The sequence below is a fragment of the Molothrus ater genome, chromosome 5 (genome assembly GCF_012460135.2).
Source record: "Molothrus ater isolate BHLD 08-10-18 breed brown headed cowbird chromosome 5, BPBGC_Mater_1.1, whole genome shotgun sequence".
Classification (NCBI taxonomy): Eukaryota; Metazoa; Chordata; class Aves; order Passeriformes; family Icteridae; genus Molothrus; species Molothrus ater.
Window position 1 is genome coordinate 23141963 of NC_050482.2, and position 14772 is coordinate 23156734.

General features: G+C 38.4%; 1 protein-coding gene across 2 annotated transcripts in view; it reads left to right on the forward strand.

The window, feature by feature from the left end:
- TSPAN12 (tetraspanin 12) overlaps positions 1–14772 on the forward strand; it is a 41211-nt gene that overhangs the window by 11033 nt on the left and 15406 nt on the right. For both annotated transcript variants that reach the window (XM_036401419.2, XM_036401420.2), the window contains exons 3-4: positions 966–1048; positions 1680–1815. In XM_036401419.2, the coding sequence (XP_036257312.1) occupies positions 966–1048; positions 1680–1815 (219 nt within the window). The remainder of the gene's footprint in view (positions 1–965; positions 1049–1679; positions 1816–14772) is intronic.

The window sequence follows — 14772 nt, forward strand, 5'->3', positions numbered from 1 at the left end:
GAAAGTCAGCGTGCTTAGGACTCCCTCCCTCAGCAAGGCAGTGATGATTCTGAGGTCCTGCCTCTTCTGTGGCTCAGGCCCAGGTACCCCTGTGAAAGTGTGTGAGGAGCTAGAGCCTTGTGCTCTGCTGCCGCAGTGGCAGAGATGGTGCTGTCACAGTGTAGAAGGTTCTGAATGTGTTCTTCAGATTTGGCTTCTCAAGAAAATCAGAGGGCAGAGCTTCTCCTGGTGTGCTGAAGTGTACGATAGCATCAGGTGACAGAAATCCATGTCTGCTGAGGTGGTGGCAATTCTAGGTGGGGAGTTCTAGCTCGGTCTTGGGGATTTACTTGCTGTGGGAGCAGTCCTGGTGGAAGTGTAGTGGCTTTATGCTTCTGAAGTGTCTGACTTGTAAGATACCCAAATGCTTTATATGGTTTATAATTGAAATGCAGTTAGCTTTATTTTCATTTTATGGCTCAGGAAACTGAGATGTAGTGTTCATGGTATGACTGTGTCAGAATGAGCAAGAGAATCAGATTCTTCTAAATTTAACCCAAGATAAATCTCCTCTCTTGAGTGTCAGTGTATCAAGACTGTTGTATCAGGTTTTTCTTCACTAGCTGTGTACCTGGGCATGGCTTCATGGTTTCCCGCAGACTCATGCGTATCACTTGTTAGCCCTGAAGAGTCACTGATTTTAGCAGTGTAAGCACTCCCTGTTGTTTCTATGGTATGTTGTGCAGTGGTGGGAGAGGAGCCAGCAGTAGCATCACTTTGTGGAAAAGATTATTGTCACTGGCACCCTAATACTTGGGCAGCAAACCAATTCTAAGCATATAGAAGTACAGTTTTGGGGACAGTATGTTGTTCAAATAAATGAATGCATGAAAGATGTTAGTGATGATTGATCCTCTACTTAAATTATGAATGATCTTGTAATTTGTGTTAAACGCATGATAAATAACTTAATGTTTTCTTTTTAGTTGATGTCCATCAGCATATTAGGGGTTTCTGCTTGGCTGAGAGACTACCTGAATAATGTTCTCACTTTAACTGCAGAAACAAGGTAAAGCTTTAGTTAAACTGCTAATCTGTGTGGGTTACTGATTAGGGTAGATGTTGTTCATTCTTTGTGGTAAGCTTCTTAATTAGGACTTGTAGAATTGAGAATCTTTCAGTTAAACTGAACATTGATGTATTGGAAGGTGCATTTTTTGCCCCAGTTTCAGGCACCAGTTGAAATTAGAAAAAGGGGAAAGGTAGGGTTTCAATCATGTCTCTTTCTCTTCTGACAGGGATCAATTTTTGGTCTGTTGACAACATGTAATCAAATTATATTACTGTTTAGTTTTGAATACTTTATTCAGTCCAGGGATTTAGAAATTCTATTAATTTTATTACAGCAGTGCTTATGAGCCCTGGTGATGAAACAGGGCCTCATTGTGCCACATACTGTGCAAGTGCAGGACAGGAAGATTACCTTTGCTCCAGAGAGGTTTTGGACAATGCAGTTTTTGGTACCCAAATGCAGCATTAGACTTTAAAACCATGTTGAAGAGCTTTTTGTGAAATGTGTAAGGTGCTGGAAAAAATGCATCTGCTAATCAGCATTTTATTCTTAATGGCTGTTTTTTTTTTCTTTTATATCATTTTTTGTGATTGTGCTTGTTTTGATTATTGTTCTGATTGGTTTTTAGGGTGGAAGAGGCTGTCATTTTGACTTACTTTCCTGTGGTCCACCCAGTTATGATTGCAGTCTGCTGTTTCCTCATCATAGTTGGAATGCTGGGATACTGTGGAACAGTGAAAAGAAATCTGTTGCTCCTTGTCTGGGTATGTTTCATAACTTCTGTTTTGTTTCAGGAGTGTTAGAAAGTTTTTAATCCACAGGCACTAGATAAATACTGATTATTTTTTATTACCCTCTTGAGTTACGGTATAGGTGAGGAATTGTAATTGCAAAGCACACAGTAGGAAATAATTTATTGCCTAGACTGCATTATGCTGTGACTGAAGGACAAGCAGTGTCTCAGTTGCAAACATTGACTTCATTTAGTAGAGCAGCTGCTGAAGGGAAAAATAACTCAAACTCTTCAGTACTAATAATTATAGGGACGTGAGTCTGAGTACTCTCAAATAAACCCGTGTGCTACTGTTTTGACTCCTAGCTGAGCAACAGCTACTTAACCTAGACTTTGCATTATTCTGCTGCTGACTGTGTGTGTAAAGTAACAGCACTTGTAGGTGATGAAAGTTAATTCTGAGTATGTTCAGAAGCTTTGTTTTCTCTTACATGGATGTGGAATTTCGCAGTTGCATTTGGTTGCGAGCAAGTTTAAAAATAAATTCCAAATACCCATCTTTTTCCTTCATTTGGAGAGTATATAACTGAGCTAACTGCGGCTGAAGTGTAGTAGTCTCTCCTGCACAAGGCTTTGTGTATAGTTTAACTGTGATGAGGCTTTGACTGTCAAGGGAGCCAAACACCATGTTCTTCATCTGGAAGTCAGTGAATTTGGGGACAATTAAAGAAACAGTCAACCAAAAAAAATGCCACTCCAACAAAAGCCCATCAAGTTCACACAAATTTTAAAGGTTTAGAGTTAAAATTTTTACTCTGTTGGCAGTATTGAAATCCAGGAGATCAAAGAGTGCCATGTATCTGTATGCTTCTTAAAAGTGTAGCTGTAACTCTTTGCAGAATTGGACTCTGTTTTTTAACATGAGGATAAGCAGGATTCCGAGCGCTCTGTAAGTCGAAGAGAGCAGGAGAAATGAGGTTTATCAGAGGTTTATCAACTTGACTACTGTAATTGCAGTAGGAGAAATCAGACAGCTAGAACCCTTCAGCTCTTGGAATATTCAGGGTCCCATGCAAGTAGAGTTGGGCTCCTGCTGTTTTTTCACTGCACTATGTGTTGGATTCTCACAGAGTGCATTCAGTTGAATTTTTCTCGTGGATCTGTGCAGGCTTAAGTATGTGACACCTAAACCTCACAGATTTTGCACAAAATGACCATAAAACACCATAAGAAATTGGCTGAGATTTATGGAACCTTTGCTTTTCTCTAACAGAAATATTCTAACTGCGGAATAAACAGTTGCTAATCTTCACCGTAATCTTGTATTAAAATATATTTTTTTAAATCTTATTTGAGAGGATTAGAGAAAGCTTTATTTGATATTTCCAGCTGAATGTCTGTGACAGAAGTGTCTCTCAGTTGCAAGAGGACAGTGCTGTTTATCCTTTTGGATATTTTGTTCAGCCTGTATGCAGTGTGAGGATTGTTCTTTCAAAACTGTTTTGTTGGAGAAAACTCTCATTTAAATCTGAACATGTTAGAGTAACAGAATAGTCATGCATTTTTTATTTCTAGATCTTAACATTGTGATGTTGAAATCAATGGAGACAAGTTCTAAGACAATTACTTAGTTATGGGCATGTGTGTAAGAGTAATGGATTAATGTAATTTCATACCATACAATTATTTCTCTAGTAGTCTTTCTTACATATCTTCAAAGGGCTTTGTATATATTTTTGTTTCATCAAAACAGTGAAAGTATTAAAATACAATAAACTTACTAACCTTAAGGGTCTTTGTAAGGGTCTAAGATTTCTTTCATAATTTGTGCTTTATTTTATAGTGGTGGTAGTTTTTAATACTAATGAAATTAATTAAAAGGTAAAAGTAACTATATGATGTTGATCAGCACCACATGGTATCTGGGAAAAAAAAGAGCTATTTTTAGTATAAGCTTTGAAAAAACCCACCTTACTACTTGAAGAGATAATAAAGTTAAAACTAGTTTTGACCTTCAGTTTATTTACACTGCAAGTGAAAAGAAGAAATAATTTATAGCCTTTAGTACCATCTGGAAATAAATAATTTGAAGTGTGTTTAGGCAGTCAAGTTAAAGTAAATCAAAACAAGACATTTCTATCATTTTATGTTGCAATATTTCATTTTCAGGAGCTTGAGATTTGCTCTTGCTAAAAAATCTGATAAGCAAAACTAAATTATATCTTTCTAAATATGTCATTGTCTTTGATTGATTGTCAAATGAATGCTGTTATGTTATACCATACAGAAGTATGCCGACATAAGTCAATGCTTCATTCATCAAACTAATCAGAAAACTGATGGATCAACAAAATGAGCTTTTGTTCAGCCAGATGAACTAAAAGAAAAGAACCTTCATGTAAAATATTAACAACCTCTTCAATCATGCTTTTAGTCTTCTTTTTGAAGTACATGAAAGCCATAATGATGGCATGCACAGATAATTGGATGCAAGTCGTGACGTTCCTGGCAGCATACTCATTGCAAGTGCTGATGTTAATTGAAATGGATTTTTGGAAAATGCAATAAAATGTAAAAACAATAAAATAAATATAGTGTTCGATTTTAATACATTTGAATACATAATCATTTTCATTTCATTCTTGAAATTTTGTCTTGGAGTTAAATGCTTGAAACATTTCTGTCTTCACGTGGGGGCATAAGTATAGATCAAACTCATATTTGCTCAGCTTAATAGTAGGAAAATGTAAAACCTCAGTCTTCTGAGGTGCATGCTCTGGACTTTCAGTAGAACCAGCATTTTAAAGCTATGATCATTTCATTTTAATTACTTCAGAAATATGTCCTGAAGGGTAGTTGGTCTGAAGAGTCCACGTGTACCTTGAGTTTCTATATTTTTGTGTGTGTGATTGACCGACATTCTCATGTAAAAGTAGCTGTGATGCCAGCCTAAAGGGGAAGATCTGAGCTCTTTGAAGTCACTGACTTGGATGCATGAAAAGTGCAAGGATGGGAGAGTCCCAATTTTATGGTGGTTGGTGCAGTTCTTTCAACAAGATTGCTTCTGGATTTGAAAGAAAATACTTTGCCTCTCTTCTTCTGAGGCTCTGTTTTGGATTGTTTTCAAAGTTTCTTGTGCACATTGCCTCACTGAAAAAACCCAAGCCCTAACGAAGTGCATATATTCTTTAAGAGTAGTAATGTAAGGATGTGGGTGGGTTGTTTTGGTTTTGTTTATTATTTTTAAATTTTGTTTTGTTTTTGTCTGTTTGGTTTTGTTGTTGGGGGGGGTTGTTTATTTGGTTGGTTTTATTGTTGTTGTTTGGGGAGGTTTTTGAATTCTTGTTCTGTTAAAATAACAAAAGTAAGCTCTGGTGCTTGGCAAGAAGAGCTTCATGAAAATCTTACTGGAAAATAATTGCTGGCTGAAATTTTCATTGCAAGTTTTTGTATTTTTAACCATGACTTTTCTGTAACTGCAGCATTCGAACAGCACAGGATTCAAATTTGTGTGTGTTTTCACAAAGGGGAAAACGATTAGAAATATTTGATGGTCAGCTGGGCAAATCCTGTTACTGATTTTTATCACATAGTTGACAGAGTAATAAATATTCCTCAGAACTAAACATTGTTAGACCCTGTTGGTGTGTGGTTAAACAGCTTATTAATTCAGGTCTGGTGGAACCCGGTTATAAATTGGACCCTGGTGGACTGAGCTGTATATTGAGTTGAAACAAAACCAGACAAAATGTCATTAAACTTATGGTTTCTGTAAGTCTATCTAAAGAATGCTGAGCTGAGATACTGTTGACTGTATCACCTCTTGTGGCAAATTCTTACACATAAACCCATTTCAGTCCATGTGGATGCAGAGGTGACCGGGTTGGTTAAATTTGGACATCTGCTATTTTGCAAGATGCCAGTAATTGCTAATGTTTTCTTCCTAGAAGGCATTCTTACTCTGTGTGAAATGTTAACTGCTCTACAGTACCACAGCATCAGCTATTCTGTAGTACTTATGACTACAGTTGGCAGGAATTAATACGAGACTTTGATGATAACAAATTTTGTTGTCTGTTTTTTTTCCCTTTTTGTGGCAGCATGTGTTTCTGCAGTAATAAATACATAGTATAGGTTATTTGCTCTGTAGTAAGAGAGGATATTCATTCCTATCCGTGTGGACTCTTAGCACAGTTACAGCTGCTCCAGTACCTTGTACTAACATTTGGCACTGGAATTGTTATTTACAAACCAGAAGTATTTCTAAATTATTTAGATACCAAGCATTGAAGGGAAGAAACACCTAACAAACATACTTGGTGTAAACCCGTGGAGCTTAGTATTAAGCTGGACAGACTGAGTTTGTATTTTGTGGCTTTTATCAACAGCCCATTTACAAATGTGCTATGAGTGGGAGAAAGACAGAGATTCACAAGAAAGGTTGGCCTGCCTTGTTTGAAAGACTGGTTTAAATGTGTTTATAATACTGTAGTTCAGGTTTGATGAGAAAACAGTACTCTGCTAAACCTCAGTTTTAGATAGACCAACTAAGGGGCTGGACATTAAGCTTGCATTCTGAAGTGCTGCTTGTTTAATGTTCCACTGGTAAGAGAAAATACACTGAAAGTTCACTAATTTTTATTATACCCCAGTATATGAGCAAATTTCTCAAAAAATAGAGTATTTTTTTCTATATTTCTAACTTTGAATTCAAAGGTAAACTCCTGGAGATGATGCCTGTACTAATTACTATACATTGTTTTGCCTTGAAATGGAGAGCAAGTGTCTTCCCTATTTAGATCAGGATTTTTAAGGTTCAGACAAGTTTTTTGATTCCGAGATGGATTTTGGTGATGCCACAGTGTCACCACAGAACTAAGCCAGGCTTTGCAGGAAAGTGTGCACTCTCTAGGGCTCCCATCTCTGTGGAGTGGAATACATTGGTCCTGGGGTTCAGTGCCAATCTCTGTCTTCCTGTGTAAGCATGGTGCATTTTGTTGACCTTGTCTTCCCTGACATAAATAAATCCTTGCTGTGTATGTCCTTAAAAGACTTTTTCAAAGGCAGATGCTTTGAAACAGTTCCTAATTTCCTTGAGTGGGAGAGGGAGCCTACAGAGGAGACAAGAGCTGCCTGGTCGTGTGGAATATTGGGAGTTGTGTAGTGATGAAGGTGCTGCCTGCAGAACACAGCAAGCAAGAGCAGCTGTGTGTTTGAGCAGCATGGGGAAGCATGACAGGAATTGAACTGGTAGGAGTGTCCAGGTCTTCTTGCAAGTACTTGACTTAAATCCAAATGTTTGCTGTGATCATGGTGATGATCTGCTGCTTTCATCCAGGCACTGAGCAGCTGCCTTGAATGCTCGGCAGTGTTGCAATGCAGCACTATTTGGTGCTGTTATCCAGCAGCTCCAAGTAACAAGAACTGTCTGGCCTCTTGAGGGCAGTTCAGGGAAATGCATTTGACTTAGGATAGCAAGGTTGGATAGTGCCATTAGGAGGCCATGAATTTTAATTCTTTTCTGTATATTTCTTCAATAGTGAAGAGACCTTTGCTCTTGCTTTAGGAAAGAGGCACAGTGCTGAAGGGTAGATAACTATTGGCAGTAATTTCATGGTTTCAGTGTTTTCTGCATGACACATGCTGTCTGGTCTCCTGTGCCATGCTTTTTACTGCCTGCCCTTCTTCTAGGCTCACCTGATGGGAAGTGACTACTTTGGTTTTGGGGACTTACATCATGAGTGTTCACTTGACTCCATGTCGCTATGTTTGGCCTCACGATCCTTTTGGAGCAAGCCTTGTAGCTCTTCCTTGTTCTTGTTTTCCCTCATTGCCACATGTTACACTGTTGATACTGCTTCTTCCCAACAAGTTCTTGAAGGTCATTGATGCCCAGGGCAGTAGAGGAGAATGAAACACCACCAGAACTGAAAAAGGCTCTGGAATAATGCTCCAAGGTCAAAAGAGGAGGGAGGATAGTAATAAAAGGCTTGGTTAAGTAATGGACGTGGGTACCACAAAACTATAGAAAAGACAGGGACTGATAATGCTTGTAGGTTCAAGGCACTGGGGTTGTTGAAGGGTAGAGAGCTGTGAGTGATACCAGGATGGGAGTGAGGGCTGCTGCGTCTTTACTGAGAAAAGATGGGGAGCTGCTGAGATTATACATGGCCTTGCTGCCATAGTGTGGGGTTTTTTCCCCATCTGTCCTTTCCAGCTCTTGTTTTCTCATTGCTTGTTTGCTCAGGTTTTTTTCTCTGCAGAAATGAATAGGAAATGGGAGAGGTTCCTAAGAGCAATGAAGGAGTATATGAATCCACAAAGCCTAGCCAAATCTCTGTGTCTTGTGTGAGGCACAGCCCATCCTAACTGGTGGGGTATGCCTTGCTGTTGTTCAGCTGCATTCCTGTTGCCACAAACTGAGTATGGGTGGATGTCCTGCCAGGTAAATTAATCTCTTGTTGAATAATACCATTTTGCCTATTTAGCCACAAAGGCACTTTGCTGTGTGCATGGGGGCTGGTTTTATATAAGACAGTTTTATATCATAAGAGCATTTCTTCACTCAAAATGTTGATTGTTTGAAGTGTCTTGGGGTATGCTGAAGGAGAATCCTTGTGTATCAGCACCAAATGGGTCTATTTTACAAGAAAAAGGGTTTTCTTGACTAAGGAAACATTTTTATGGTATGTAATTTCCTTGGTAGAAAATAAAGAGCAGGTAGACAAATGAAGGAAGCTGTGTTTTGAAAAATCTGTGCAAAATAGGAAGCTTTAGGTTTTGATATAAATCTTATGAAATAAGGAAGAAAAAGGGGAAAGGGAATATGACAAGCCATAAGCAAATCATGGTCTAATGTCTATCTTCCCCTACGTCTTGTTTAGTACTTTACCTAGCAATAACCCTTATTTCGGGATGTTCACTGACTTGAGGTAATTGAACCCTTAGTAAAGAAATCCTAATAATTGTTTGAAGTGTGTATTTGCTTATTTCCAAAATAATACCAGTTTACTTACATTAGCAAAGATAACCATTAAAGTTAAAATTTACAACAGGTGAAGAATATCCCACAGAAGAATCAAGGCTGTGAACAAAAATCCAACCATTCATAAATAATTTTATTTAGTTTTTTAAAAAACAAATGGCTTAGTAAAAACAACTTGGATACATAGCTCTAAATACTAGAATGTTCATTGCCATAAAAAAATTAATTTAAAAATTACTTATAAAGTTTTACCAAAAAGGGGTGGACGTTGCAAAGGTTGTAGACTTCAAGACATTTTGACAAAATTTTGTGATCTGGGAAACCAAATCTAAGATAATAGAGATGCTTGATCATTTTTGTGTGAAATGTATTTATTTTGAAGAACTGAATGACATTCCGTAGCTTATGTTGCAAGTTGGTGGTTTCAGCTCATTTCCCTGTTGACTTTTGGCTGCATCTCTCACAGATTTCTGTGTTGTCAAGCAAATAAACCAAATTTAAAATCAAAATGATTAATGGACTGTTAATTCCTACAGGGCAGGGTTGAGGGTGCAGGGGAGGGAGGCAGGGGAAAATTTGTGCTGCTGAAGTGGATAAACAGGATGTCAGTTTTCCGTGCAGATTGTCTGACTCCATTTAATGAGTGTTTGCTCTATTTTTAAAAAAGATAGCTGGATTAATCATTAAAATAACCTTGTTAGTTTGTAAACTGTCAAAATAACGGGAACCATAGCTTCTTAGTTATTGAAGGAGGAAGGACTTGTTATGTTTTACACAGAACAGTTCTGGTTTCAGTTGGTGATCCAGTGGTGATGGTCATCTGAGGTTTCCCAGAGGGCAGAGAGATGTTTGGATGGCTTGCATCTCAGAAGATCAAGGCTGATGCTCTCAGGCTATTAGCCATTGGGAAATGCTATGCATAGCTCTTGAAATCTGCTGGCATTTGCTTTACGTACCATAGACTCTGATCTTTTAGAGGTTACAGTAAGGTTTCCTTCTGCAGTTGCCCTCTCGGAATTTCCTTCAGCCCCTGCCCTTTCCAGAGCTTTCTTCACCTCTAATGCCACATAGAACAAGTTGCTCAAGAAAGCAGAGTGAGACAGCAAGTCTGAGGGGAACAAAGTTGTTGATCAGCTACTCTCTGTTTGCTGTGGAATAAGGGCTGGGTTTTTTCTCGAGTCTGAAGGGGGAAAAAAGGGGGTTTGAATCTTCTGGGAGAAAAGTGGGAGGAGAGTAGTAAGGCTTGAAAAAAAATATGTTTATGAAATAAAATGCAGGTGATGTGAATGATGATTCCTTAATAAGTACACTGATCCTTTAAAGAAAGGTGCATTTGCTCAGAAAATGAAGGATTTTTACAATCTTCTAGAGAGGTTCTCCAAAAGCTCCCCATGCTCTCTCTTTACTATATTGCAACTTCTGGCTCCACTGCTTAGCCCTTTCCTGCCACTGCTGTTTGCTTTCATATACAGAATGCACTCTTGCTTTCTCACTGTCTGGAAGTGAGCTTAAGAAGTCAGTATTTTGACTGTGTTGTGTGATGGGATATATTTGTTCTCTAGGGATTAATTAAGTAGATGGTGAAGTCTCCTCAGGTTGACAGTACAGTTCTGTCAGAACAGAAGAGCATGATGCAGCATAAAATCAAAAAGGTCTGAGTGAGGAAAAGATAAACTGAACCATTCTTGTGCCTTTTTAGTTCTGATGAAATTTGGGTTGACACAGAATCCTGTCTCTGTTCATGTTCATGGCTCTTGCTTCCAAATCACATTTGCAAGCTGCAAACAAAATGATCACGGGTATGAGTGGGCTCAAATGAGCGTGACTGGGGCTGTGTTCAGGTCTTTGTTTCTCCTTGTGCATAGGCTAGCAGCACAGTTTTACTGGTTATAGTAGCTGCTTGCTGATGAAGAATTTCATAGGTCAGTGGCAACAAATTACTGAAGCCATCAGTGCAGAGAAAAACATGAAAAATCCCCATCACTTCCAGAATATACATGGGTACACTCAGTTTTGTAGTATGGCAGCTCTTATCTGCTTGAGTTGCTAGGCAGCAGAGTACCATAGTGATCACTAGATACCTTAAGTGACCAAATTTCTGTTGGAGTTCCTGGTCTTAGCTTTGTTTCTGACAGAATGTTTACACAGGGTTCAGAAGGACATCCTCAGAGGACAGTCATGCAGGTTGTGTGTCTGGGCCAGTAGGATCATCATGGTAGCTGAAGTAGGGCACTGGCTATTGACATTGCCCTGGCTCTTGCACTGAAGGAAACTACTGTAGGGCACTAGAGTTTTAACTCAAGTTTTCCTTTGCTAAATGTAGTTAGAATTCAATATTTCTGCTGTTAAAAAATCTCTGAGAAGAATTTAAAATCTCTCTCCATGTACTGTGTTTTCTTAGTGTTCTCCATCATTCTGTTAGTAACAGAAATAGGCTATTTTTCACCAGTTCTTTTCACCTGTTGCCTGAAAAGCATAGACAAATTACATTAGGTTATTAATTGCAGGTATCATGTGGTATATTCAACACAAAATCTCTAGAACTACAGTAAGGGTTTTATATTACATATCTGGAAAAGATTGTTGCCCACTACAATTTTGTTTCCCCTAAATTGCCCACAATTGCAACAAAAAAAATCCTTTACTCAGCAGGTTGGGAAGCCATGAGGGAGAGATTTTATGCTGGGAGACACTTCATGTGTCTGCTCTTTGCTATTACTCTCTGAACAGAATGGGAGTTGTTGTAAAAAACACCTTTTAAACAAAGTAAAATGTAAAAGTAAAAGTGATTTCGTGCTTGCATTTGCTATTTTCATTTGGTTTTTTGTCTAAGTGATTGAAGTGATCAAGAAAGAAATATGTTCCTGGAATATATTTGGTAGTGGTGGACATTAGCTTAATTTTGTAATACCAAAAAAGCCTGTCATAATTTTCTTAGGATAAACTAATTTTGTAACTTAGTTTTTAGTCTTAGATGGAGAAATAGGAGGACATTTTGGGCATATGCCAGAGCACATATGCTCCATTTATGGAGCACTGGCATACACTAGCATATATGGAGCTTGTTCCCTCTTGTGGGGTGCCACTGTGGTGTGCAGAAATTTTATTCAGACTAAATTTTTTTATTATATTTATATAACCTACACACACCTTTATAAAACTAGGTTTTCATTACTTTGATTTTTAATGCATATCTGAAAATACCATGTTACCATGTATGTTTTTTAGTGCTTTATCAGGTTCTGATAGCCTTTATGCACATAATGATTCAAATTAGGACAAAACCTATTCAATACTAGTCCCTGTTTTTTGGTTTGGTAGGTGTTGGTTAGGTTTTCTTTTGGTTTTTGTCTTTATTTACTTGATGGTTACCTCCCTTCTGTGGCTGAAATTCATCATAATGGGATTTGCATTCACTGTCCCCCTGTCCTTTCTGTCTTATAAATGAATTCCCTGTAGATGTAAACGTGGGGTTGTTTGACTTGCCCAGGGGCAGGAGCTCTCTGGAGGCTGTTACAGGTTACAGTAGGTGTGTGTAAGCTGGTAGCATCTCTGCACTAGTATTTGTATTTCAGTGATGGGATTCCCAGCTGTTGTTGTGTGTGGTTTCTGCATTGGAGGTTTCAGCATTTGAATACTGGCTGTGGATATTTTTGTGGATGTTTTTTGTGGCTGTACCACATGAAGACTATTCCAGCAGAACAGGGTCTGGTGATTGGAATATCTTTACTATCTTTTCTTGGCCCTTCATGCCTGTTTGCATCTCTGAAACTAGTTTTCACAGTAATCACTTTGTTTCTATTCCCTCTTCTTGAATGTTTAGTCTCTTGCACAAGAAAGGAAGGAGAACATGATTCTCCTGAGCCCCAGGTCCTTCACCTCTCTTTCAGGACTGATGTGCTGAAAAAACAGAGTTGGTTGAGCCTCTGCAGTCTGTCAGTGCTGCAAATGCAAGTGCTTGTGCAATGTTCCAGGTGTTAGATGAAATATTCCTGTTGGAAAAAACTGCTTTACAGAGCTTCTGCCTCCCTTTCTTCTCCCTCCTTCCCTTCCAGCCTGTGACCTGTAGTAGAGCAGGCTTAACAAGGAGGTTGCAGGAGACCGACTCCTGTTAACTGACAACATCCATTTTACACTGAAGGGATGCTGAAGTTGGGTATCTTGGCCACAAGCATGATATATGGAGCAGTAAATGGCTAATGCTTTATTTATTTTTTAAGTTGGCAAGTATTTTTACTTTGATTTATTACTCTCTGAAGAGTGTTTTCTGCCAGCATTTCAGTCATTCAGCTTCTCCCAAGGAAGCAACATTTTAGGTTTTTCACAGTTTTGCTGGAGGAAAAAGTCCTTCAGTGAAACTGATGGGTTTGTTTCAGGATCAAGGCACCACTCCAGTTTTCTGATTACTTTGCATGTCAGACTAAGGAGAGAATGATAGTGATTAGCAATTGCCTACAAAAGGGAAGTGCTAAAAGTCATTAGGATTTGCCTTGTAAAGGATCTCCAGTTCTTAAAATAATGAGAAATTAGAAAATATCTATAGAAAGTATCTCAGCAATGGCCAAGAATACTCTGAGGTAGATGTTCTGTAGGAGGCGCTATCAGGGACTTCCTGGCCCAGTTTAGACTGTGATACACAGCTGTGCTCCTCAGTGAGTTAGTCATCTTTACAACATGTAAAGGTGGCCCACAGGAAGAAATATTAAGCCTGCTTCAAAATCAAGTTCCTATTTCTGGCCAGACCCAGAAGCATGGAAATGCAGGAAGATGCATTTAGCATTCTGACTCTTGTGGGAATTTAACTGGGGACAGGGAATAAGCATTGAAGCCAGTAATAATTTCTAGATTTGGAAGATGGAAATTAGGGGTAATACATTTAAATAACAGAGGATTTTTTTCCCCAGAAAAATCTTATATAAGAAGTATTTATTTTGCAAACCATTGCATAGAGAAATATAATACTCCCTTTCAGTAGTGGAGAGAAACAACCTCCTGTGTGTGAGTTCAGTGTGCCTGCAGTTGCTCAATTCAGAGCATAGCCTTTCATGTGTGTTAACTCATTGTTTTCTCTTTTATGTTATGGACAGAGATGGGCTTTCTCAAGACAGAAAGCTTGATTCTGCAGTGCCCTGATGTGTATAGATGTAGCTAGTCAGGAGTGCTCAGTCCCTGGCAGAGCCAGAAGTGGGTTATGAGTGAATCTGGCTAAATAGTTTTCTATCTTGGGCTGTATTCAGTAATAGGAGAAAATCTTGGGTTTGGCTCTTCTGTCTTCTACTACTACCACAAACACTCTTAACTTACATACTGAGAAAGATGGAGAAGTTTCAAATGCTAAACTTGATGAATGAATTAAATGTTACAAAGAACTGCAAATTAAGAGTTTTGCAGAGGACACCATATGTACACTCCCAAATGTATCACTTTCACCAAAATCAGTGATTTTTTGTGTAAGATTCAGAGATAGCAGACAATCCCAAGCTTGTTATTCAGTTAAGAGTAGAAACCCGCTGAAATTTCTTCTGACAGCAGAGAAGTGATATGCACTTTTCATTGAAACATTTAGTTTTTCTCCCTCTCAAAAATGTCGGTATTAGTCATAATGCCCTTAAACATTTTTTATTATAAGTATTTATTAAGAGAGCATGTTGCACTAAAGCATGTGGCATTCTTTCCTGCTTCCAAAGAGAATACTTGGAAGAGTAGATTTCTATGTTTGTTTTTTTTAAAGAACCCTTTGCATAGCTACTAGGCACTGCAATGATAGGTAGATACATTGCATAGAAGCTCATGAATTTATTTTTTAGAGAAAGCACTGTTGTTCTTGGAAGTGTGACTCATGTTTTTCTTTTTTTGGACCTTTGGAGGATGACCATTTTGGTTATTGAAGACCTGTGCTGGAGCTCTGCGTGTGCTTGCTGTGTTGATTTGTAAGGAAATGCAGTGTGTTGTTCAGCTGTAACAACTGTAAAAATGCCACGTGACATGATGAAGATTAGTAAA